This window comes from Garra rufa, chromosome 20, assembly GCF_049309525.1.
Source record: "Garra rufa chromosome 20, GarRuf1.0, whole genome shotgun sequence".
In the NCBI taxonomy this organism is placed as follows: Eukaryota; Metazoa; Chordata; class Actinopteri; order Cypriniformes; family Cyprinidae; genus Garra; species Garra rufa.
The window spans coordinates 1,569,419-1,593,640 of NC_133380.1; the positions used below are offsets into that span (position 1 = coordinate 1,569,419).

At 34.1% G+C, this 24,222-nt stretch overlaps 1 protein-coding gene and 1 long non-coding RNA gene across 3 annotated transcripts; one reads left to right on the forward strand and one right to left on the reverse strand.

The window, feature by feature from the left end:
* Positions 1–2,339: 2,339 nt before the first annotated feature.
* Positions 2,340–6,952, forward strand: LOC141293757 (uncharacterized). Of its 2 annotated transcripts, none has more exons than XR_012340812.1 (3): positions 2,340–4,089; positions 4,155–6,546; positions 6,671–6,952. It is a non-coding gene; the product is annotated as an uncharacterized lncRNA (long non-coding RNA). The 2 variants fall into 2 exon arrangements; XR_012340813.1 differs by having other exon boundaries at positions 2,385–5,983; positions 6,020–6,546.
* A 149-nt stretch (positions 6,953–7,101) lies between these two features.
* On the reverse strand, positions 7,102–23,146 carry pycr1b (pyrroline-5-carboxylate reductase 1b). The gene is made up of 8 exons (XM_073825812.1): positions 23,034–23,146; positions 22,112–22,194; positions 20,131–20,201; positions 19,855–20,034; positions 14,245–14,466; positions 12,292–12,384; positions 10,356–10,519; positions 7,102–7,622 (listed from the first exon to the last, which is right to left on the reverse strand). The coding sequence occupies exons 2-8, from the start codon at positions 22,176–22,178 to the stop codon at positions 7,460–7,462; spliced, it is 960 nt and encodes a 319-aa protein (XP_073681913.1). The 5' UTR covers positions 22,179–22,194; positions 23,034–23,146; the 3' UTR covers positions 7,102–7,459.
* Positions 23,147–24,222: the final 1,076 nt, after the last annotated feature.

Consider the following 24,222-nt stretch of genomic DNA (forward strand, 5'->3'; position numbering starts at 1 on the left):
TCTTCCTCTTTCTCTCTGCAGCCACCAGCTGTACGGCAATGATAAAATATATCAGTTTAAACACACTTCTCTGTTCGCAGTCCTTCCCAGCAGCTCTTTTCAGAGAATCTCAGTGCTGCGGAAGCTGCAGCACAAATAAAGAGCTGAAATGCATCTGCTGCACGCAAGGTGGTTTTGAGCGAACATCAAGATGGATTTGTGGTATCTAATGGACACTTCCAGACAGCGCTCAGGAAAGACGGCTTAGATGCGCGCTGATTCTGTGCCAGATGTCAATTAGATGAAATCAGCGTCGCTATCACAATAGTTCACCCAAAATGTTGTTTAGAAACCTGAGCTGCACTTTTCTGCACAACAAAACAGATGGACTGTCTAGCTCAAAAATGAGGGGGAAAAACACAAAGTAGTTTAAATTAAAACTTGTTTTTAAATTGACATTTTGAACATTCAGATGACATTCAGAAATAATGCTTCTGCAACTTAACAGTGAAATATTCTCTGATCTTCACTGATAGAATCTAGAATTTAAAGTTCTTTCGCTGGAATGTTTTAATTTTTTGAGTTTCAGAGAACATTCATAGAAACATTCACAAAATGTTTGCAAAATACTAAAATGGAATGTTTCTTTAATGTTCACATTAACACAAAAAAAACATTTAAACATTTAAAAATCTATACTTTTTGCATGTTTAAATTGCGTTTAGAAATAATGTGTATCTATAACATAATATGAAAGTTAGCAAAACGTTCTTTATATGTCATTCATGGAACACTTTTCCTAGAAGTTTGGATGTTCTTCTAGAATTTCATTACTTGTTTCAGAACATTTAGAAAACATTCGAAAGTAACATTCACAAAATGTTTGCAAAATACTAAACATAACATTAATGTTCACATAACATTTTAAAAACATTTAAAAATCTGTACTTTTGAACATTTAAATTGCATTTAGAAATAATGTGTCTATAACTTTATGGAACTTTATATTCATGGAACACTTTTCCTGGTTGAGTTGCATGTTCTTCTAGATTATTTGGGGTATTTTGTACTACTTGTTACAGAATGTTAAGAAAACATTCAAAAACACCCCTTTTATGATGTTTGCATATTGCTAAAATGGAATGTTCCTTTTATGTTTGCAACAAAACAAAACAAAACATTTTAAAAAAGTACAAATCTTTATATTTTGAACGTTAAGATAACATTTAAGTTTGTGTGTCAAAGATGTTAAGATGTCCACATCAAAAGTAATTTTGTGTCTATAGAAAGCACATTAAATGTAAGTAAAGTGTCTACTTTTAAGTTTTTGGAAAAAAAAAGGTCAATATTTGGTTGAAATAATGTTATATTGTCATTCAGTGTTACAAAATATTTATTTAAAAACATGCTTTATTCTGACTTATGAAAAAATATATAAAAGAATGAGGAAGCATTAAATTTTATTGTGTTTTAAATGAGTAAAAAATTCTTACTGACAAATGGGCAAAACCTAGGATAGTGGCAGATTGTAAAAATTTAGAATTACAACTAATTAGTACTTGGGGTGAAAGAAATTTGTCTTTTAATGTCATAAAATTAATTTTTGTTGTAAATATGCCTGACAAGATCGACACTGAATGACATTTTAGTGGGTGTCTTCTGTAAATTAGGAAAAAATGTATGATATTTATTTTTGTGCTCAGAAAAACAAAAAAAAAATGCAAAATAAAATAAACAGAAAACCTTTTAATATATATATATATATATATATATATATATATATATATATATATATATTTTATTTATTTTTTTTTTTTTGGAAAAACAATTTAAAGCAGTATTACATTTGTTATTTTTATGCTTAAACCCTTTTTCGTCTTTGCCTCTTGCCTAATGTTTAAAAAAAAAATTGATGTTCAGAGAACATTTAAAAACAACTTTTGCATAATTTTCACAAAATGATAAAATGGAATGTTTTTCTTTAAAAAATTAAACATAAAAAAACAGTGAACATTCAGAAATAACATTTTTTATAACTTAATGGTCATGTTTCCAAAGCATTCTTGGATTTTAAAACTAAATACTGTTTTAAAACTGCACTTTTTTGTATAATAAAAGCAAACGGGCTGTCAAGTTAAAAAAGGACAGAAAAGCAACATGAATGTAGTTCATAATACTCATTTAGTCTGAGGAACAGACCACAATGTTATTATTTTTACTTTTGGATGAACTATGCAGTTAAAACTGCAAAACTCAGAAACTAATCTGAAGTAGTAAAAAATGGTTCATCAGTGTGCAAAAGCTCTTTTGAAGAAAGTTGTTTGAGCAACTCAGGAGCGCTGAAAACGGCTGATTGTGTTGCTGGAATATCATCAGAAAATGATGAACGGCGTCCTGCGTGTTTCCAGAGGAATAACAGGAGCGTAAGATTCGTTTGACTTATCAGCGTTTGAGAGCGGTGGGCCGACCGAGGAAGAACCTCTGGAATAAAAGGAGGATTATGGAACTCTTTAGCGCCTCCTCGACTTCCAATCAGACTCACAAATAAACAGCGGCCGTCAGAAACACAAACACAAGAGCAGCTCTGGAACTAATCCTGCTGTCCCTGCCCTCGACGTCAAGACATCCTGAAGACACACGGAGGAACTCAAATCAACTCGAGCTCGGAAATGTCGTAGAAATGAAAACCCCTGTGCTGTAATTGAAGGAAGTATCAGACGATCAGAAATCTGCTTCGGTCAGACGCAGACACTTCAACTTTAATAGACTTTTTACACAATGACAAGGAAGTGAAGCGGATGTTCAACTTTAAGATGGCATCTGATCTTTCTCAATGTTGATGTTTTCATATAGACTTGAGTCATTTGATTAAACAGGCTGCAATAAAGAATGAAACACCTTCAGGATCACAGGTCTTTAAATCAGCCAAATAAGACATTCTTTGAACATCGTGTTAGCTGGATTGTTAGATGTCAGTCTCTTTTCGTTTGCATGACCACAAAAACTATTTTTACAAATGTATAAAAAACTGCTTCAGAGAACATTCAGAAATAATGATTTTCAGAACTTAATGGGATCATTAGCAAAATGTTCTTTGAAGCTGATGTTGTTTGAAGACATTTTTGTTATCTGTGATCGTTGTTCAGGTTGATCTTCATGCGTTTGCTTTGCTCGTTCTCTGAGTTTGTGTCTCCTCTGCGTGACCTTTGACCCGTAGGACAGAGCGGCTTCATAAGTGACCCTGACGCTTCTAAAAGCGGTGCGTCTTCAGAGTGACAAACACTCATCTCCATGCCAGCTGAGCAGAGAAACATCTACACAATGCAGCTCTAGAAATAGCCTGAGCCTCCAGCGTTCCTCACATCAGCCTGACTGACTCAGAGCTGCAGGTCCAGAACTCACCCCAAACATTCACAGCTACAGCTGTTTGCAAGAGAAGCAGGAGTCTCATGGACTGTGATTTTTTTAATATTTTGAATTCTTTTTTTTTTTACACTATTTTACATGCATGTATTTCTTTTGAATATTTTAACAAAAACTTTACATAAAGCACTTCAAATTACTATCGTGTATAAATGCTCCTAAAACTTGCCTTTCCTAAAACTCACCACTGATACTAATGTTGTGGATGGTTGCCATGGTGTTGCTAAGGTGTTTTGAGTTGTTGCCAGGGCATTGCTAGGGTAGTTTGATTTGTTGTCAGGGTGTTGCCAGGGCATTGGTAGGGTAGTTTGATTTGTTGTCAGGGTGTTGCCAGGGCATTGCTAGGGTAGTTTGATTTGTTGTCAGGGTGTTGCCAGGGCATTGCTAGGGTAGTTTGATTTGTTGCTAAGGCATTGCCAGGGGTTTTTTAGTTGTTAAGGCATTGCTAGGGTAGTTTTTAAGTTTTTTTAGGGTAGGTTTTAAGTTGTTGTCAGGGCATTTTGAGTTGTTTTCGAGGCATTGCTAGGATGGTCTGATTTATTGTCAAGGTGCTGCCAGGGGTTTTTGGGTTGTTGTCAAGGCGTTGCCAGGGCGCTTTAAGTTGTTGCCAGGGCACTGCTAGGGTATTTTGATTTATTGTCAGGGTGTTGCCAGGGTGTTTTGAGTTGTCGTCAAGGCATTGCTAGGGTATTTAGATTTTGTTGTCAGGGTGTTTCCAGGGCATTTTGAGTTGTCGTCAAGGCATTGCTAAGGTATTTAGATTTGTTGTCAGGGCGTTTTCAGTGGGTTCTGAGTTGTTGTCAAGGCATTGGTAGGGTATTTTAATTTGTTGTCAAGGTGTTGACAGGGGTATTGATTTGTTGCCAAGGAGTTGCTATAGAGGGTTTTGAGTTTCTGTTGAAACATGGCAAGGGTATTTTGATTTGTTGTCAGGGCGTTGCCAGGGGGTTTTGAGTTATTGTCAGGGCATTGCCAGGGAGTTTTTAGTTAAGGCATTGCTAAAGTTTTTTGATTTGTTGTCAGGAAATTGCCAGGGGGTTTTGATTTGTTGCCAAGGAGTTGCTATAGGGGGTTGAGTTTTTGTCAAAGCATTGTGAGGTATGTTGATTTGTTGTCAAGGTGTTGCCATGGGATTCTGAGTTGTTGCCAGGGCGTTGCTATAGGGGGGTTTGAGTTGTTGTCAAGACATTGCGAGGGTGTTTCGAGTTGTCAGGGCATTGCCAGGGTGTTTTGAGTTGTTGCCAAGGCATCGCTAAGATGTATTGAGTTGTTGCCAGGGCGTTGCTATAGGAGGTTTTGAGTGATTTCAAGGGTGTTGCTATAGGGTGTTCAAGTTGTTACCAAGGCATTGCTAAAAGTTTGCCAGGGTGCTTTAAGTTGTTGTCAGCGTGTTGCTATTGGGTTCCTGTGGTTGCTAGAGTATTTCTAAAAGGTTGCTTGAGCTTTTGTAGTTGTTGCCAGAGCATTTTTATTGGGTTGACTGCTTTTTTTTAGTTTTTGTCAGGGGACTGCTTTACTGTTTAAACACGTTTTAACACATTTCCATGCAGTTGCTAAGGGATCTGTTTTTATCATTTTAAGACTACCTGTAGAAAATTGTCTCACCTAGTTTATGCTCCAGCAGGTAAAATCAGACTAGTAGTAGTGATGATTTACTAGACTTAATAAAAACTGAAACGTTGAATGAAATCCTTTCGCAATCACACATGGAGAAACGGTTTACAGTAAAGCACAAGGAAGAAGTGGCTACTGAGAAAAACTTGCACAATGCTGGTGGTTTCAGCGCTTAGTACCTGAAGGACGGCATGACGCCGCCTGTTTGTTCTCCTGTATAGTTGAGTAATGGCTTTCAGAGAAAAACCTTCAGTTAATTTGCTTAAAGAAACATTAATTATTCATAGTTCGCTCCTGCTTTAATTACATGTCTGGAACAAACGCTACAATGTTCTCGCTCATCAGGAACACAGTTAATCAATGAAGCCGACGGAAATAAAACCACAAGCGTAAGCAAAAACACAGCTTTTCTTTTTAAACTTACAGCACCATTTATGCAGTTTTCATATTTCTGTATTGGAAACACACAGAACAGACAAACAGAAAGATGCTTCACGCTCGATAATCGGCTTACAAAACACTTTGGCTGTTTGACATTCATTATTTTTTCCAGCATTTAAAAAAGGACAAATAACAAATATATAAGGGTGTTCAGATCTGCAATACATCCCAAAGAAATGTTTCAGAAAGAAATTACGGGTAACAAATTCAAAAGAACAAATCAAAATTAAAGAGAAAAAAAAAGCAAAATAAAAGTTGTATGACATCACTTCCTATAAAAGCTCAGAGAAGTTCTGATATCCTGTTAATCAAAGAAAAGCAACAGGTTTGAAAGTTTGTGTGCAAAACAGAAACAAAATGACCATGGACAAAAACACCTGTTTAGAAGGGCATTTCTGTAGGTTTTGAGGCATTGCTGAGGCATTGCTATTATAGGGGGTTGTGAGGTGTAGCCAGAGTATCACCAGGACGTTGCCATAGGGGGGTTTTGTGGTGTCACTAGGGCGTCGCTATAGGGGGTTGTGAGGTGTCGCTATAAGGGGTTGCTATAGGGGGTCGTGAGGTGTCGCTATATGGGTTTTAAGGTGTTGCTATAGGGGGTTTTGAGCTGTTGCCAGGGTGTTGCTTTAGGGGTATTTGAGAGGTGTAGGGTGTGGCGAGTTGACTCCAGGGTAAAGCTATAGGAGGTTTGAGGTGATGCCAGGGAGTTGTTATAGGGTGCGGCAAGTTGTTGCGAGGGTATTGTTATAAGGGGTTTTTGAGGTGAACTGTAGGGTGTGGCAAGTTGTTGGCAGGGCAGACCTGTAGGGGGTTTTGAGGTGTTTCCACGGTAAAGCTGTGCAGGGTTTTGAGGTGTTTCCAGGGTAAGGCTGTAGGGGTTTTTGAGGTGTTACCAGGGTGTTGCTATAGGGCGTTTGAGGTGTCGCCAGGGTGTTATTGTAAGGTGTGGCAAGTTGTTTCCAGGGTAAAGTTGTAGGGGGTTTTGAGGTGTTGCTAGGGTGTTGCTATAGGGTGTGGTGAATTGTTTCCAGGGTGTTGCAATAGGGGGTTTTGAGGTGTTGCCAGGGTGTTGCTAAAGGAGATTTTGAGGTGTCGCCAGGGTGTTGCTATAGAGTGTGGTGAGTTGTTTCTACAATAAAGCTAAAGGGTGTGGCAAGTTGTTGCCAGGGTGGTGTTATAGGGGGTTTGAGGTGTTGCTATAGGGTGTGGCAAGTTGTCGCCAGGGCGTTGCTGTAGGGTGTGGCGAGTTGTTGCCAGGGTGTTGCTATAGGGGGTTTGAGGTGTTGCCAGGGTGTTGCTATAGGGTGTGGCAAGTTGTTGCCAGGGTGGTGTTATAGGGGGTTTGAGGTGTTGCTATAGGGTGTGGCAAGTTGTTGCCAGTGCGTTGTTGTAGGGTGTGGCGAGTTGTTGCCAGGGTGTTGCTATAGGGGATTTTGAGGTGTCACCAGGGTGTTGCTGTAGGGGGTTTCGAGGTGTTGCCAGGGAGTTGCTATAGAGTGTGGTGAGTTGTTTCCACAATAAAGCTATAGGGGGTTTGAGGTGTTGCCAGGGTGTTGCTATAGGGTGTAGCAAGTTGTTGCCAGGGCGTTGCTATAGGAAGTTGTTATATCTCGTTAATCAAAACAAAATCAAGTATTCTGACAGTTCATGTGTGCAAAACGTGTGCCATGTGTCCAGTTTAATTCTGGAACAAAGTGACCATTGACATAAAGACCTGTTTGGAAACAATTTACATTATTCCCCATTGAATTTTCATGGACTTAATAGATAAGAAAGAGTTAATAATAATGTTAATAACACTTTATGATGCATGTTTTCTGGTCTAATACTGTACCAGTGTAACAGGACAAACTCTGTCAACACAAGCACGGACCTATAATGCCTTTCAGTCAGAATGTCTGTCTGTTTGGGTGTGTGGATGGACGCCGTAGTACTTGTATTGTCCTGTGTGAGAGTGTATATATATATATATATATATATATATATATATATATGTGTGTGTTCAGTTCTTCTTGATGCCGCTTTTGTTGTTAAACAGGTTGACTCTGCTTTTGGTGCCGACTGACGTGGACGAGACGCCCGGCTGCTGCAGCACTTTATCCAGTGTTGTCTTCTTGATGGCTGCAGGCGAGATCTGCTCCTGATCGGCCAGAAACTGCAACTCCCTGAGAGGAGAAACACAAGAGGTGTGAGTGAATAACAACAGACATGAGACAGACTACCATAACCAGTGGTGGACGAAGTACACAAATCAAGTACTTGAGTAAAAGTACAGATACGTATAATAGAATATTACTCCAGTAAAAGTAAAAGTACTCCTTTTTCAATTTTACTTGAGTGAAAGTACAAAAGTAATACATTTTTTGTGTACTTAAGTAAAAAAGTACTGAACTATTTTGATATTTTATAAAGGTTACTTAATTTAATTTTATATTAGCATATATATATATATATATATATATATATATATATTTTAAACATCCTACTGTTCAAAAAGCCTTGGATTTTCCCAAAATAATCACTAGCCTACATGGAGTCAAGTGTTGTTGATATGGACAACGTTGACAAGAGTGATGTTCACTGTGAAGCTTACATTGCCATGTACCTGAGAGAAAACTGATTTGACCATCTCATTTCAACCAGTAAGAAAAGGTGTTATTTTTAAAGCTTGTTATTTTGCAGAACGGCACAGTTATAAATGATAGGAGAATAAGGCCTGAAGTTAAGAAGAAAAATTTAATTATTTTTCATAATATTTTTCTTTTTTCTCAAACATTGTCTGTGTAAAAACACTCCTGGCCAAATGCCCACAGAGGGCTTTACTTCCCACTTTGATAATTACTGTAGTTCTGTACCATGTTCTGAACATCACATCTTTTGTTTTTCCCTCAGATGTAAACTGTCTAGGTGGTTGATTATAAATATGTGGACTTCATATCTGAAAATTACCTCAACTTAGCACCAGCAAGCTTGTTTGTTAGGAAGTTAGCATCAGCTATATTTACTTATTTTCAGTATGGTTATGAATAAACATTTGTATAAACATCTGTCTACTAGGCTAGTTGATCCGAACAATATAAAAAAGTATACCGTTAATAAACAATTTAAAAACAGACGTCACATAAGGATACATACGTAGCATTTTAATAAAACTGTTAATGTTACAGCAGCGAATATGAACGGGCATGAGTTATTTTATTTAATCCGTTGTTTTAATGTTTTTTGACCTAAAAAGAGACAATGATGTTAAGTTAATGTGTCTGCATTCAAGCATTTCAGAGGGCTTAAATACATCACCCTCTACAGCAGATTTAGTTCGCAAACAACTGACAGTTACAATAATTAATCCTAAAATGCGACATTATAACTTACTTTTGGCAGCATCACTCGCGCACGCGCTCACATGATCTCCCGGTTCTTGTTTGTGAATCCAGTTGACGGGAGACTCGCTCTAAACGGCTCATTTGAATCAAAAAGTTGTCGACTCGAGAACAGCTGCAATTGGATCAGTCCAATTCGTGAATGAATCGTTTGTTGCGATTTGCGAACCGATTGAAAAGAATCAGTTTGTTCATTAATCAGACACCGCTTCTGCGTCTCGGAACACGTGATATATTATAAGGAGTAACGACATGTTTTTGAAATGTAGTGGAGTAAAAAGTACGATCTTATGCCTTGGAATGTAGTGAAGTAAAAGTAAAAGTTACTCAAAATAAAACTACTCCAGTAAAGTACAGATACTTGAAAAATGTACTTAAGTACAGTAACGAAGTACAACTACTTCGTTACTGTCCACCACTGACCATAACTAGACTACAAATGTGTGTTTATTAGCTGAAAAGAGCTGGAAAGCAGCTGACTGAAGGCCAGTATAATGCCAATCAACACACTAATTATTATTAGTAGTATTACTATTACAACCTAAATGACAACTTTAACAGATTCACACAATTTTAGTCCATGTTTTGATTTTAACAGCAAACCTATGTTGAGCAGCACGTTGTCTGCCAAATATAAGAGATTGTTGATTTTTTTTTTCAAATTTGATTACATATAAAAAAAAATATCAATTGTTAGTTTTGTGGATTTATTTGATTACTGTCGTTGAGACATTTGTAAAAAAAAAAAATGAAAATTTCTAAAAAAAAAAAAAAAAAAAAAAAAAAAAAAAAAAAAAAAAAAAAAACACAATGTGGCCCCATTGTAAAAATTGTAATCAGTTATAAAATTGGTAATGTTTTATAAAACCCAATTGATTCGACATGATTTTTTTTTTTGTTGAAATGAAATTAAATCATTAAAACCATAAACAAAAAATAAAACAACTTGGGGGAAAAAATAAAACATTTCAGACTGCTAAAAATTAAATTGTTATAATTTGATAAATTGTTGTTGAACTGTATGCATTTCATAATATCAGATAATTAGGCTAACTAAAAATGTAATTTAACCATTAAAACTGAATCCAAAAATAAATAAATAAATAAAATGCATTTCATAGGGCCCCGAAAATGTAACTACTTTCATCATTTTAGTTCATTACACATGCTTTTGATTATAAAATAAATTTAACTCAACTAAATCTAGCAAAACTGAATTAAAAAAAAAAAAAAAGGTAAATATTTCAAGGCTCTAAAGCTGTTGTAGCCCTAAAGGCAAACTATTTCCAATTGTTTTCTGACAGTAAACAGCATGAAATTAATTGAACACTGATCTCACCCAATATTTCCTCATTACCAAACGTGCATGATCCATAAGGCCATCAGCGTTTGCCACACTTGTGTTAATCAGCCAATCCAAATAATCCCAGCAGTGTCAGCTGATTAATCTCACTCTTACAAACACACAGCACTCATCTCGACCCGACAGAAACACCGTATCAAGCAGCGGAGCGTCACCTGGTCCGGATGCAGGACGCCTCCACGGCGTTGATGAGGAGACTCCGGAAGCCTCCGCTCTCCAGGAAGTGCAGCGCGTGGATGGTAGCGCCCCCTGGTGAGCAGACGTTATCCTTCAGCTGTCCCGGGTGCTGCTCCGAGTCCAGAAGCATTTTAGCTGCTCCCTGAGACACAAAAACAGCAGAATGTTAACTAGATAAACTATGACAAGACAAACTGCAGGTTGGCTTGAGAAAGCCTAGCTTGAAAGTTTAAAGCAGCTGTAGAAGCTTAACGTTTTGAAATTTATATAGACAGATTAGATGATTAGCATGTTGCTAGCATAATTAGAACATGGTTAGCATGATTCTAACATTTTTCCAACATGTTTAGTGTGTTTCTAGAATGATTAGCAAGTTACCAGCATGTCATTAGCAAGTTTCTAACATGCATAGTAAGTTATGTTGCTAGCATAATTAACATGTTACTTGCATTATTAGCATGTCATTAGCAAGTTGCTAACATGTTTCTATCATGATTAACAAGTTGCTAGCATGTTTCTAGCATTATTAGCAAGTTGCTAACATGTTTCTATTATGATTAGTAAGATGCTAGCATCTTTCCAACATGATTAGCAAGTTGCTAACATGTTTCTAGACTCACTAACAAGTTGATAGCATGTTTTGAACGTTTCTAGCCTTTTTATTAGCAAGTTGTTAGCATGTTTCTAACATGATTAGCAAGTTACTAGCATGATTTAGCAAGTTATGTTTCTAGCATGTTTCTAGGCTGACTAACAAGTTGATAGCACATTTTGAACATGTTTCAAGCATTATTAGCAAGTTGTTAGCATGTTTCTAACATGATTAGCAAGTTACTAGCATGTTTTAGCATGATTAGCAAGTTACTAGCATGACATTAGCATGACTGATAAATTACTAGCATGTTTCTAGCATAATTAACATGTTACTTGCATTATTAGCATGTCATTAGCAAGTTGCTAACATGTTTCTATCATGATTAACAAGTTGCTAGCATGTTTCTAGCATTATTAGCAAGTTGCTAACATGTTTCTATTATTATTAGTAAGATGCTAGCATCTTTCCAACATTAGCAAGTTGCTAACATGTTTCTAGGCTCACTAACAAGTTGATAGCATGTTTCTAGCATTATTAGCAAGTTGCTAACATGTTTCTATTATTATTAGTAAGATGCTAGCATCTTTCCAACATGATTAGCAAGTTGCTAACATGTTTCTATGCTCACTAACAAGTTGATAGCATGTTTTGAACATGTTTCAAGCATTATTAGCATTTTTCTAACATGATTAGCAAGTTACTAGCATGTTTTAGCATGATTAGCAAGTTACTAGCATGACATTTGCATGACTGATAAATTACTAGCATGTTTCTAACATTATTAGCAGGTTACTAGCATGATTATCAAGTTACTAGCATGGATAACATGTTGCTAGCATGATTAGCAAGTTGCTAGCATGACATTAGCATGACTGATAAATTACTAGCATGTTTCTAGCATGATTGTAGTTGCTAGGCTAGGCTGGATAGTTCAATTGATGATAAATATTCGATCGAATGAAGTTTGAATGGATTATAAATATATAGTTGATAGAAGGGAAGCTTGACTGAGTCTCAAGGGATTCTGGGAGTTTTGTCAGTGTGAGTTTGAATAGTGTTGATCATTTGAACATTCCCTCAGTGTAAGTCTATGGGATTTTTATGATTTATAATCTTCAATTTGATGAAAGCTATAAGTGGGATCAGTCTGAAGAGCTGGCCTGAGTTTGGTGCTTCTATCATGAAAGCTCTAGGAGGAGTAGCGTTCAGAAATTTAGTCTAAGAAGAAGAAGAATAAAAAGCGTAAGTAGCAGATGTTTCTGAAGCCAACCTAATAAATGAAGTAAGTGTGTAATGTTTGCTGGAGTCATGTGACGAACCAGTAACGCTTGTGCTCCCAGTCTGACCGCCAGTCGCCGTGGCAACCCCATCTTCACCCCCCCATCAGCCAGAGCATCCAGAGCCGTGAACGCCTGACAAACACATAATAATAATAATAAAATAATTTAAAAAAAGTAACATTCTGGATCAATACTTTTTAGGATTAATAATATTTTGAAAATATTATTAAATCCGTTAAATGTTATGTTTTTGTCTCTTCTGCTCACCAAAGGCTGCATTTATTTGATTAAAAAATACTTTAAAAACAGTGAAAAAATATTACAATTTAAAACAGCTGTTTTCTATGTGAATACCTATTAAATTGTAATTTATTTCTGTGATCAAAGCAGCATTTTCAGCTTCATTACTGCAGTCTTCAGTGTCACATGATCCTTCAGAAATCATTCTAATATACTGATTAGCTGCTCAAGAAACATTTCTGATTATTACCAAAGTTGAAAACAGTTGTGCTGCAACTAATATTTTTTTCAATCAAAAGTGTGGGGTAAGTATGGATTTAAAAAGCAATTAATTATTTTATTCATCAATGATGCATTAAATTGATCAAAAGTGCCAGAGCAGACATTTATAATGTTTAAAAAGAAATGCTGTTCTTTTGAACGTTCTATTAATCTGTGAAAATATGTATCACAGTTTCCACAAAAAATAATGCCTTTAGCATTTAAACATTTTCAACATTAGAATGATTTCTGAAGGATCATGTGATCTGAAGACTGCAGTAATGATGCTGAAAATTCAGCTTTGCATCACAGATATTCACATAGAAAACAGCTGTTTTACTCTAATAATTTTTCACATTTTTTTACAGTATTTTTGATCAAATAAGTGCAGCCTTGGTGAGCAGAAGAGACTTCTTTCAAAAAAAAAAACTGAATTATTGTCAGCAGCAGGTTACTTTCATATTAGGGGGGGAAAAAAAACAGATATTTATGATTAAAAAAAAAAAAAAATCTAAAATCTATTTTATTACACATGCATTAAACATTACACTACCAGTCAAAAGTTTGGAATAAGATGCAATGTTTATTGTCTCTTCTGCTCACCAAGGCTGCATTTATTTGATCAGAAATATTGTAAAAAAAAATTTGAAATATTATTAAAATATAAAACAGCTGTTTCTATGTGAATATCTGTTAAACTGTAATTTATTTCTGTGATGCAAAGCTGAATTTTCAGCATCATTACTGCAGTCTTAAGATCACATGATGCTTCAGAAATCATTCTAATATACTGATTTATTACTTTTATTACCAATGTTGGAAACAGTTGTGCTGCACAATAATACACTAATGTTCAAAAGTCTTAGTAAGGTTTTTTAAAAGAAATTAATACTTTTATTCATAAAAGACGCATTAAATTGATCAAAAGTGTCAGTAAAGACATTTATAATGTTGCAAAAGATTTCAAATAAATGCTGTTCTTTTGAACTTTCTAATCATCTGTGAATCATAAAAAATATAATGCATGATGGTTTTCACAAAAATATTGTGTAGCACAACCGTTTTCAACATTTTTCAACATTAGAATGGTTTCTAATGCATCATGTGACACAAAAAAAAAATTCAGCTTTGATCACAGAAATAAATTCCTTTTTAAAAGATATTCACATAGAAAACAGCCGTTTTAAATCCTAATAATATTTCACATTTTTTTACAGTATTTCTGATCAAGTAAATGCAGCCTTGGTGAGCAGAAGAGACTTCAAAAAACATCTGAACTATTGTCAGCAACAGGTTACTTTCAGCAGGAAAATTCAGCTTTGATCACAGAAATAAATTACATTTGAACAGATAATCAAACAGAAACAGCTATATTAAATTCTAATAATATTATCAGATTTTTGACAGTATTTTTGATCAAATAAATGCAGGCTTGGTTTACAAGAGACTTTTTTCAAGTCAGTGTGTGAATGTGGCGATATAAAAGCTCACGTAAGCAGGTCCGCTGCCGCTGAGTCCCGTGACGGCGTCGATCAGATCCTCCTCTACTTCGGTGCAGAAGCCCACGCTGGCCATCAGCTGCTCCAGGAGCTTCCCGTCCTCCACATCAGCGTGAGTTCCTGTGGCGTACACCGTCGCTCCCTCGCGCACCACCACCGGCGTATTGGTCATGCAGCGCATCACTTTAGGAGACGTGCGATACTGAAGCAGCTTCTGCACACACAACAGGAACATTTGATGTTTTTTAAGAAGTTTCTTAAGCTCATCAAAAATACAGAAAAATTATTTAATATTGTGAAAAATTATTATGATGTAAAACAATGCTTCTCCATATTAATATACATTACAATTTAATTTATATCTGTAATTAAAATAGCATTTTCAGCATCATTACTCCAGTCTTCAGTGTCTCATGATCCTTCAGAAATCTTTCTAATATGCTGATTTATTATCAGTGTTGAAAACTGATAAAAGTTGTGCTGCTTCATATTTTTTTGGAACCTTTTTTGTTTAATAAAAAGTATTTTGTTCAAAATAGAAAGGTTTTCTAACAATATACATTACTGTTCAAAAGTTCTGGGGCAGTACATTTTTATTCTTTCTTTTTTTGAAAGAAAGTAATACTTTTATTCAGCAAGGATGTGTTAAATTAATATAAAGTGATAGCGTATACTTACTTTGTTAGACTTATATTTTGAATAAATGCTGTTCTTTTTAACTTATTCATCATGGATCCTGAAAATATAAAAGAAAAAAAAAGAAAAAAGAAAAAGAAAAGAATCATTGGTTCCAAAAAATATGTTTCCAACATTGATAATTCTACTAATAAATCAGCATATTAGAATGATTTCTAAAGGATCATGTGACACTGAAGAAACAGCTGATGAAAATTCAGCTTTGCATCACAGAAATAAATTATATTTTAAGATGCATGAAAATAAAAACCATTATTTTATATTGTAATAACATTTTCGGTATTACTGTTTTTTTTCTGTATTTTTGATCAAATAAATGCAGCTTTGATGAGCAGAAGAGACTTCTTTAAAAACATTACAAGTCTTACAGATCCTAAACTTTTGAACAGCAGTGTATATATTACGTACCAAAATAACTAAAACTGATTAAACTGACTAAAACCAATTTTTCTGAAATGTATTACTAATTAAAATTAATTAGTAATTTAAATTTAAAAAAGTAATCTTCCTTAGTGTTTTTGTCTTGTTTTCTAGTATAAATTCTTGAATCAAGATGAAATGAATGAGGAGTGAATCCGTCTAGTGGCAATGTTCAGTACTGCGCCCAAAATACATTTTTTTTATATCAACCTCAAATTTGGAGCACATAATAACAATACACTGCAAAAAATGATTTTCTTCCTTAGTATTTTTGTCTTGTTTTCTAGTATAAATATCTATAAATTCTTGAATCAAGATGCATTTACCTGACAAGTAAAATTACTTAAGATATTATATTCTAGTTTTCTGAATAAATAATCTAAATTTTGTTAGTTTTTGCCCCCCCCCCCAAAAAAAAAAAATCTCGTTTAGCCTTTGAATTAAGATTATTTTTCTTACCCCATTGGCGGATATTTTTGCTTGCTTTAAGCAAAAACTAAAAATTGATAATTTTTTTCAGAAAACAGGAATGAAGTAATATTTGATAGAAGTAATACTGACAGAGAAATTTTGACATTTGTGACAGAAAAATGCATACAAATTTCAATAAAGGTTTAGATGGCACCTGGTGGCTGTTTGCGGTATAACACCCTAAATAAAAATCTCACAAGAACCTCATTTTTTCTATCAACTTCAAATTCGGAACATAACTTATTTAGACAGGCTTTAATTTTATAGCAGTTTTGGATTCCAAAATATTTTGTAAAAAAAAAAAAAAAAAAAAAAAAAAAATCATATTTGAACTGTAATATTGCAAAAATGTTATTACAATATAAAATAATGTTTTTTATTTTATTATACTTTAAAATATACTTTATTTCTGTGATGCAAAGCTGCATTTTCATCAACTGTTACTCCATTCTTAAGTGTCACATGATCCTTCAGAAATCTTTTTTAATATGCTGATTTATTATTAGAATTATCAATGTTGGAAACATATTTTTTGGAACCTGTGATTCTTTTGTTTCAGGATTCTTGATGAAAAACAAGTTGAAAAGAACAGCATTTATTCAAAATATAAATATTTTCTAACAAATGTAAATCTACACTATCACTTTTTATTAATTTAACACATCCTCGGTGAATAAAAGTATTAATTTCTTTCTAAAAAAAGAAAGAACAAAAATTTAATGACCCTAAACTATATACAGTAGTATATATTGTTGTAACCTTTTTGATTTTGAACAAATTATGTTGTTTTTAACCTTTTATTAAACAAAAAAGGTTCCATAAATAAATAAATAAAAAAAAAAAAAAAAAAATTATATATATATATATATATATATATATATATAATAAAAATAAAATAAATAAATATTATATTTTATATATAAAAAATAAAATAAATAAATTATATATAATAAAAATAAAATAAATATTTATTTATTATTATATTTTATATATAAAAAAATTAAATAAATAAATCATATATACATAAAAATAAATAAATAAATATTTATTTATTATTATATTTTATATATAAAAAATAAAATATTAAATAAATTATATATATATATATTAGGTCTGTATTCCAAAGCATTCATGAATTATAACAATTTACATTTCACTTTCACATCTATGTTCAAAAATGGGGGTAATGCTTAAAGAGTTAAATCATTTTACTATTATTTAAGAATTGTTTTGATATTTATACTAGAAAACAATACAAAAATACTAAGTAAGAAAATCTTTTTTTGCAGTGTAAAAACCTCTATGGAAAAAATAACTGTGATTTTTACCCTGACACTCCATGTAAAACAATCATGGCAATGAAAAAAAAATAGATTTAGTCAGGAAGAGAAATGGAAGAGAAACGATCAAAACAAAGAGCGCAGAGAACAAGAGCTGAACGTGCAGCGGTCAATATGAAATCAGCATATAATTGATTCCTTCGGGATTCGGAGCTTCGGCCGACAGTAGAGGAAAACAGCCCATGTGTTTGATAAAAGAGAAAAATACATAACCTGAGGGAGAGATGAGCTTGGGCATAATTAATGAGATGGAATGTGTGTTATGTGAATTCAAGACGGGTTACGACAGGTTAGTGCACAAAAACAATAACACAAGACTTTCACACACTTCTATTATTTACATTTATATTGAAGGAATACTTCAGCCAGTAAATGTGCTCACCCTCAGTTTCTTCAAATGTTTGTAGAAATATCTCACCAATGGATCCTCTGCAGTGAATGGGTGCCGTCAGAATAGTGTTGCGCAATATACCGTTACCAGGGGTGAGCGATATGGCAAAAATATCATCTCATATTTAAATATTTCGCAAGTTGTCTGAGCAGCACAGACAAACTAATTTCCCTATTTTAAAACCAAAGCCTTACATGGTATTAAAATATAAAATAAAAACAATGGCAGATGTTTAGGCCAAATTGAGCCAAGATAAAATGTCGTTTTATAATTTTCGTTATTAAAAAATAAGAACAAAGATAAGATAGGCTACATGTTACAAATACACCAATAAAATGAACTTGAATGTTCAGGTACAGTAGGTGTGTTTAGCAGTAGCACTCAAGAAATTGAATTAACAAATATAAAAATAAAACACGATAAACAAACTAGATTAAAAAAAAAGTTTGTCAAGACAAACCTTGAAGTTGGCTTGAGAAAAGCTGGACCAGAAAGTTTGAACGGTTAAAAAAATAAATAAATAAATAAAAAAGTTTAAGATTTCCAAGTTTTAAAAGATTTAAGTTTGAAGGTTTTCAATCTGAAATAGTTTGAAGTTTAAAGTAGTTTAAAGGCTTAATGTTTAATAGATAGATAGATAGATAGATAGATATAGATGGATATAGATAGATAGCATGTTGCTAGCATATTTCTATCATGATTAACATGTTGCTAACATTTTGTTAACATGCTTCTAACAATATCAGCAAACTGCTAGCATGCTTCTAGCATGATTAGCATGTTGCTAGCATGTTTCTAACAAAAGCATGTTGCTAGCATGTTTCTAACATGATTAGCATGTTGTTAGCACATTTCTAACAATATTAGCAAGTTGCTAGCATATTTCTATCATGATTAACATGTTGCTAGCATTTTGTTAACATGTTCCTAACAATATTAGCAAACTGCTAGCATGCTTCTAGCATGATTAACATGTTGCTAGCATGTTTCTGACATTAGCATGTTGCTAGCATGTTTCTAACATGATTAGCATGTTGCTAGCACATTTCTAACAATATAAGCTGCTAGCATGTTTCTAGCATGATTAGCATGTTGCTAGCATGTTTCTAACATAAGCATGTTGCTAGCATATTTCTATCATGATTAACATGTTGCTAGCATTTTGTTAACATGTTCCTAACAATATTAGCAAACTGCTAGCATGCTTCTAGCATGATTAACATGTTGCTAGCATGTTTCTGACATTAGCATGTTGCTAGCATGTTTCTAACATGATTAGCATGTTGATAGCACATTTCTAACAATATAAGCTGCTAGCATGTTTCTAGCATGATTAGCATGTTGCTAGCATGTTTCTAACATAAGCATGTTGCTAGCATGTTTCTAACATAAGCATGTTGCTAGCATATTTCTATCATGATTAACATGTTGCTAGCATTTTGTTAACATGTTCCTAACAATATTAGCAAACTGCTAGCATGCTTCTAGCATGATTAACATGTTGCTAGCATGTTTCTGACATTAGCATGTTGCTAGCATGTTTCTAACATGATTAGCATGTTGCTAGCACATTTCTAACAATATAAGCTGCTAGCATGTTTCTAGCATGATTAGCATGTTGCTAGCATGTTTCTATAATAAGCATGTTGCTAGCATGTTTCTATCATAAGCATGTTGCTAGCATGTTTCTGTAATAAGCATGTTGCTAGCATGTTTCTAATATTAACAAGTTGCTAGCATGTTTGTGACCTTATTAGAAAGTTGCTAACATGTTTCTAGAACGATTAACAAGCTGCTAGCATGTTTCTAACATTATAAGCAAGTTGCTAACATTTTTGTTAAACTGATTAACATGTTGTTAGCATGTTTCTAACATGATTAACAGGTTATTAGCATGTCTTTAACATTAGCAAGTTGCTAGCATGTTTCTAACAGGATTAGCATGTTGCTAGCATGTTGTTAACATGATTAACATGTTTCTAGCATTTCTAACATGATTAGCATGTTGCTAGCATGATTAACAAGTAACTATCATGTTGTTAGCATGATTAGCAAGTTGTTAACATGTTTCTAGCATGATTTTTTACATTATTAGCAAGTTGCTAGCATGCTTTTAAACAGCTGTTTGGACTCTCATTCTGACGGCACCCATTCACTTCAATGGTGAGACAGAGATGGAATGACGCATTTCTACAAATCTGATGAAGAAACTAACTCATCTGAATTGTGAATGAGCACATTTTCAGCTAATGTTCATCCTAATGTTTAGTGGCGTGTTTCTCACCTTCTCAATGGAGCTGATAGTGACTCCAGCGGCGCAGGAGACGATCAGATGACGGTCCTCGATGTCCGGACCGATTTCATCTAGAACGAATGGGATGATGTGCGGTTTGACGGCCAGGAACAGAACATCGCTCTTGTGCGCCGCTTCCTTGTTGCTTGTAGTGAAATTAATGCCCAATTTCTGAGAAAGCATCGCGGAAGGAAAGAAGATGTTACGATATAAACAGCAGACGGCTCAAGATACACACACACAGACAGAGAGTTCATGTTTACACACCCGCAGACCAGAGACTGTAGGCAGATCAGTGTCAGGAGCACTCGCAGTGATTCTGTTTGCAGCAATGACACCTGAAACACAGACAAAAGAAGATGAAATATGCGGAGTGGAATAATTCAGAAAGCAAATACAAATACAGCTGCAAGCAGCGATGATGGGCCCGAGCCATCAGGAGTATCACAAATTCCAGAGAATGCGCTTTTTTAACAAAACCTTGAATAGCTGACTTCCTGTTATGAGGTCTATATGTGTATGCATTTTGGTAACTGTAAGTCAACCGGTGTGCACTACAGAGCCCCTCAAAAGTCACCTTTTTTGAGGGTCTTATCTAGTAAAACTCAGTTTTTTTTTTCTAGATGAAAGACACTGCAGACAAAAACGCAGTTTTTTCATGCACCTGTCAAGTTTGAGATTTTGGGCTTTTTGGTTTTTCATAAATTGTTTTTTCAGACTAGCGGAAAGAAAACACCCAAAAGACACTGTTAAGTGTTTCTTTTATAGCACTTTATCTATTTGTGTCAATAGATTTCAATTACAATATGTATTTTTAAAGGCCGTTTTCTCAAAATGAGTTTTTTTCTCCTACACTGAGCCATAAATCTCCACTTCAGTAGCACTTACACACACCAAACTTTACACTTTTATTCCTGTCTATATCCTGAAGGTTTTTACAGAGGGATTTGTTCATACATGATTCGCTTGATTTTATACAACATTTAATCCTCAACAAATGGTAAAAAAAAATATACAGTGTTTCCTATCTGTTTTAAGATTTATTAATTAGGGCGTGACAAAATTAGATACCCAAAATCCCCTCTGTAAATACATTTGTCTTTAATATGTCAAAACAAAATTAAACAATTTTAAAACTGACTTCATCCAATGTTTAGTTTTTTGTACTAGAAATGTATGCAAATTAGTGCATATTTCATTACATAATGCCTTATTTGCGTATTTAAACCTAACATTTTAGAAAACTTTAGAAACCTTTGAAGCTGCATTTTGGAAGTTCAAACTCGGGGCACCATAGAAGTCCACTATATGGAGAACATTCCTGAAATGTTTTCCTCAAAAAACATAATTTCTTTACGACTGAAGAAAGACAGACATGAACATCTTGGATGACAAGGGGGTTGAGAACATTATCTGTACATTTTTGTTCTGGAAGTGATGTTCTTAATTGTGTGATTTGCTATTTTTGGAGAAATTGTAACACTAATGGTCAAACGATACGCTCTTCTGCTCAGCAAGGCAGCATTTATTTGATCAAAAATACTGTAAAAATTGTGAAATATTTTTAGTATTCAAAACAGCTGTTTTCTATGTGAATATCTGTTAAACTGTAATTAATTCCTGTGATCAAAGCTGAATTTTCAGCATCATTACTGCAGTCTTTAGATCACATGATCCTTCAGAAATCATTCTAATATGCTGATTTGCTGCTCAAGAAACATTTATGATTATTATCAATATTGAAAACAGTTGTGCTGCACAATACTTTTGTGGAAACCATGATACATTTTATTTTATTATTGATTTGTAACATTATAAATGTCTTTACTGTCACTTTTGATCAATCTAATGCATCTTTGATGAATAAAAGTATTTGTTTTATTATATTTTAATGTTTTTAAGAAAACACTAAACTTTTGCATAGTATTATGGCTTCTACAAAAATATAAGAATTACATTTAAATGAATTCTGAAGGATCATGTGACACTGAAGACTGCAGTAATGATGCTGAAAATGCAGGTTTGATCACAGAAATAAATTACAAGTTAACAGATATTCACATAGAGAACAGCTATTTTACATTCTGATAATATTTCAGAATTTTTACAGTATTTTTGATCAAATAAACACAGCCTTGGAGAGCATAACATTTTTTTTTAAATTTTGGCAAACACAATGCTGATCATTCTAAGTGACTAAGGTTCAATAGTTAGTGTTTGAGGACGGTCATCTCGACCCGATTCTCACCCGCCGCTGTGAAGCCCTTGACCAGGGCATGTGCCAGCTGACCCGCTCCAATGAAGCCCACACTCATCCTGACAATGACAAACCTGACAAAACACCAGATTATTCATTAAAATCACACATCATTTCATCCAAAATAACTTGGCATACATGTAGAAGTTAACTTCAATATAAATTAAAGTGGTACCATCATGTTTTATTATGATTTTACAGCAGTTTAAGTAACATTGTTACTTAAAGAGGAGGAAAATATTGTTTAGAACCATTTATTAAACAAACAAAGGCTGTTATTTCAAATATTAATGTTAAATTTTAAATGCACTGCATTAAAAACAAACATTTAGCATTATTTGAACCACGGGTACATTTGTAGCAAAAGCCAAAAGTACATTTTATTTTTCTTTTATGCCAAAAATCATTAGGATATTATGTAAAGATCATGTTCCATGAAAATATTTTTTAAGTTTCCTACTGTAAATAGTTTTAACTTTTTTTATGCATTTCATTGCATATTAAAATTACACTCATTCAGCTCATGCAAACCAATGACTCTGGCACTGACACTGCCATGATTTACTCTTAATACAATCACAATTACAATCTGTCTTATTAAATGATACATTAATGCAGCCTGCAACATCAGCTGCACTTGTTACAATCGCTTGTTCCATTGTAAATCAACCGCTTTGTTACATTGTAGCAAACATTAAAGTCATATAATGTGGTACTTTGCATAATTTCTTGAGTCTCACTGTACATCTACAGTAATATTGCTATTATACAAAGCAAAACCCACTCTAGACAGGTTGTTATTGTTAGTATAATCAGTGCATTTGAATAATGACTCCTAAAGCTCCAGCCTGATTTATCATTATCGTGATTGTCTGAATGTTTCATCATCTCAGGAAAGGGAACATTTTCTCACCTCCGCCGAGACTCACGGTGAAAGGAAGATTCGGTTCGTTGTTCTAGTTTATCAAGCGGTAAAAACACTAATTGATGTCAACGTGGCTTCCTCTCCTCCATGTGCAACTGGACGGCACTCTGACTGACGCGCGGACTGACCAATGAGAGACGAGCTGCTGTCGCGTCAAGCCAATCGGCGCAGCGGATGCAGCGAGGGCGGGGTTTGCAACAGAGCGGATTTATTGCATCAGTTCCTGTAGAATAAAGGCTGGATGTGGGTCAGCGGTGTGTGTGTTTATGTCGACACGTCACATAATAGTTCTGACAGCTGGCATACATGCAGAAGTTAACTTCAAAAAAGTCTTCCTATAAATTAAAGTGGTACCATCATATTTTTTATGATTTTACAGCAGTTTAAGTAACTTTCTCAGAATTGTGATCCTGCAATTTAGACTTTTTTTCTCATAATTGAGACTTTTTCACATAATTGTGAGATAATATCTTGCAGTTTTAACTTTTTTTTGCCAGTTTTATTGCAAGTAAAAAAACGAATTTCTAAAAAATAAACAAATAAAAAAAAAACCAACAAAACAATATTCAGTTAGGACTGGAACTAAATGATGTTTGAGATTCCAGTTGCATTCCCTTAGGATTTTTTTTTTGGCATTCTGGTTAAACATAAAAATAAAGTGGACTGAGTGTCTGTCTGAGATACAGCAGCGCTGGAGCCCATGTGACGCTGCAGGTCAGAGGTCACGCATGCCCAGACCGTATCCCAGACGCTCTCCATGCGGATCAGATCCAGCATCAGCTTAAGACGGATTATCAAACAACCTCAAGTATGTTTATCCAAAAGTCAGGAGAGCATACTTGAAATTCTCTCTTTCTCATGAATTATATATCAAAAGGATTCAGGATTTTTTTGTCCACCATTTACATACAAAAGTCTCAGTAGTGGTTGAAGACTATATTAACCCTGTAAAGCCTGACATATATATATATATATATATATATATATATAAAAAATGAAATAGTTAACTGAAACTTTAAACAAAATATTATAAAAAGATTGCATCTTAACTTATCCATCAGGTTTTTATGGCTCAAATAGTGAGATATAGAGAGAATAGGGAGGAAAAAACAGCTCAGTTTTATTTAGAGACTCCATATTATCTCCAATAATATGTCTTAGTAAGATAATATTGAAA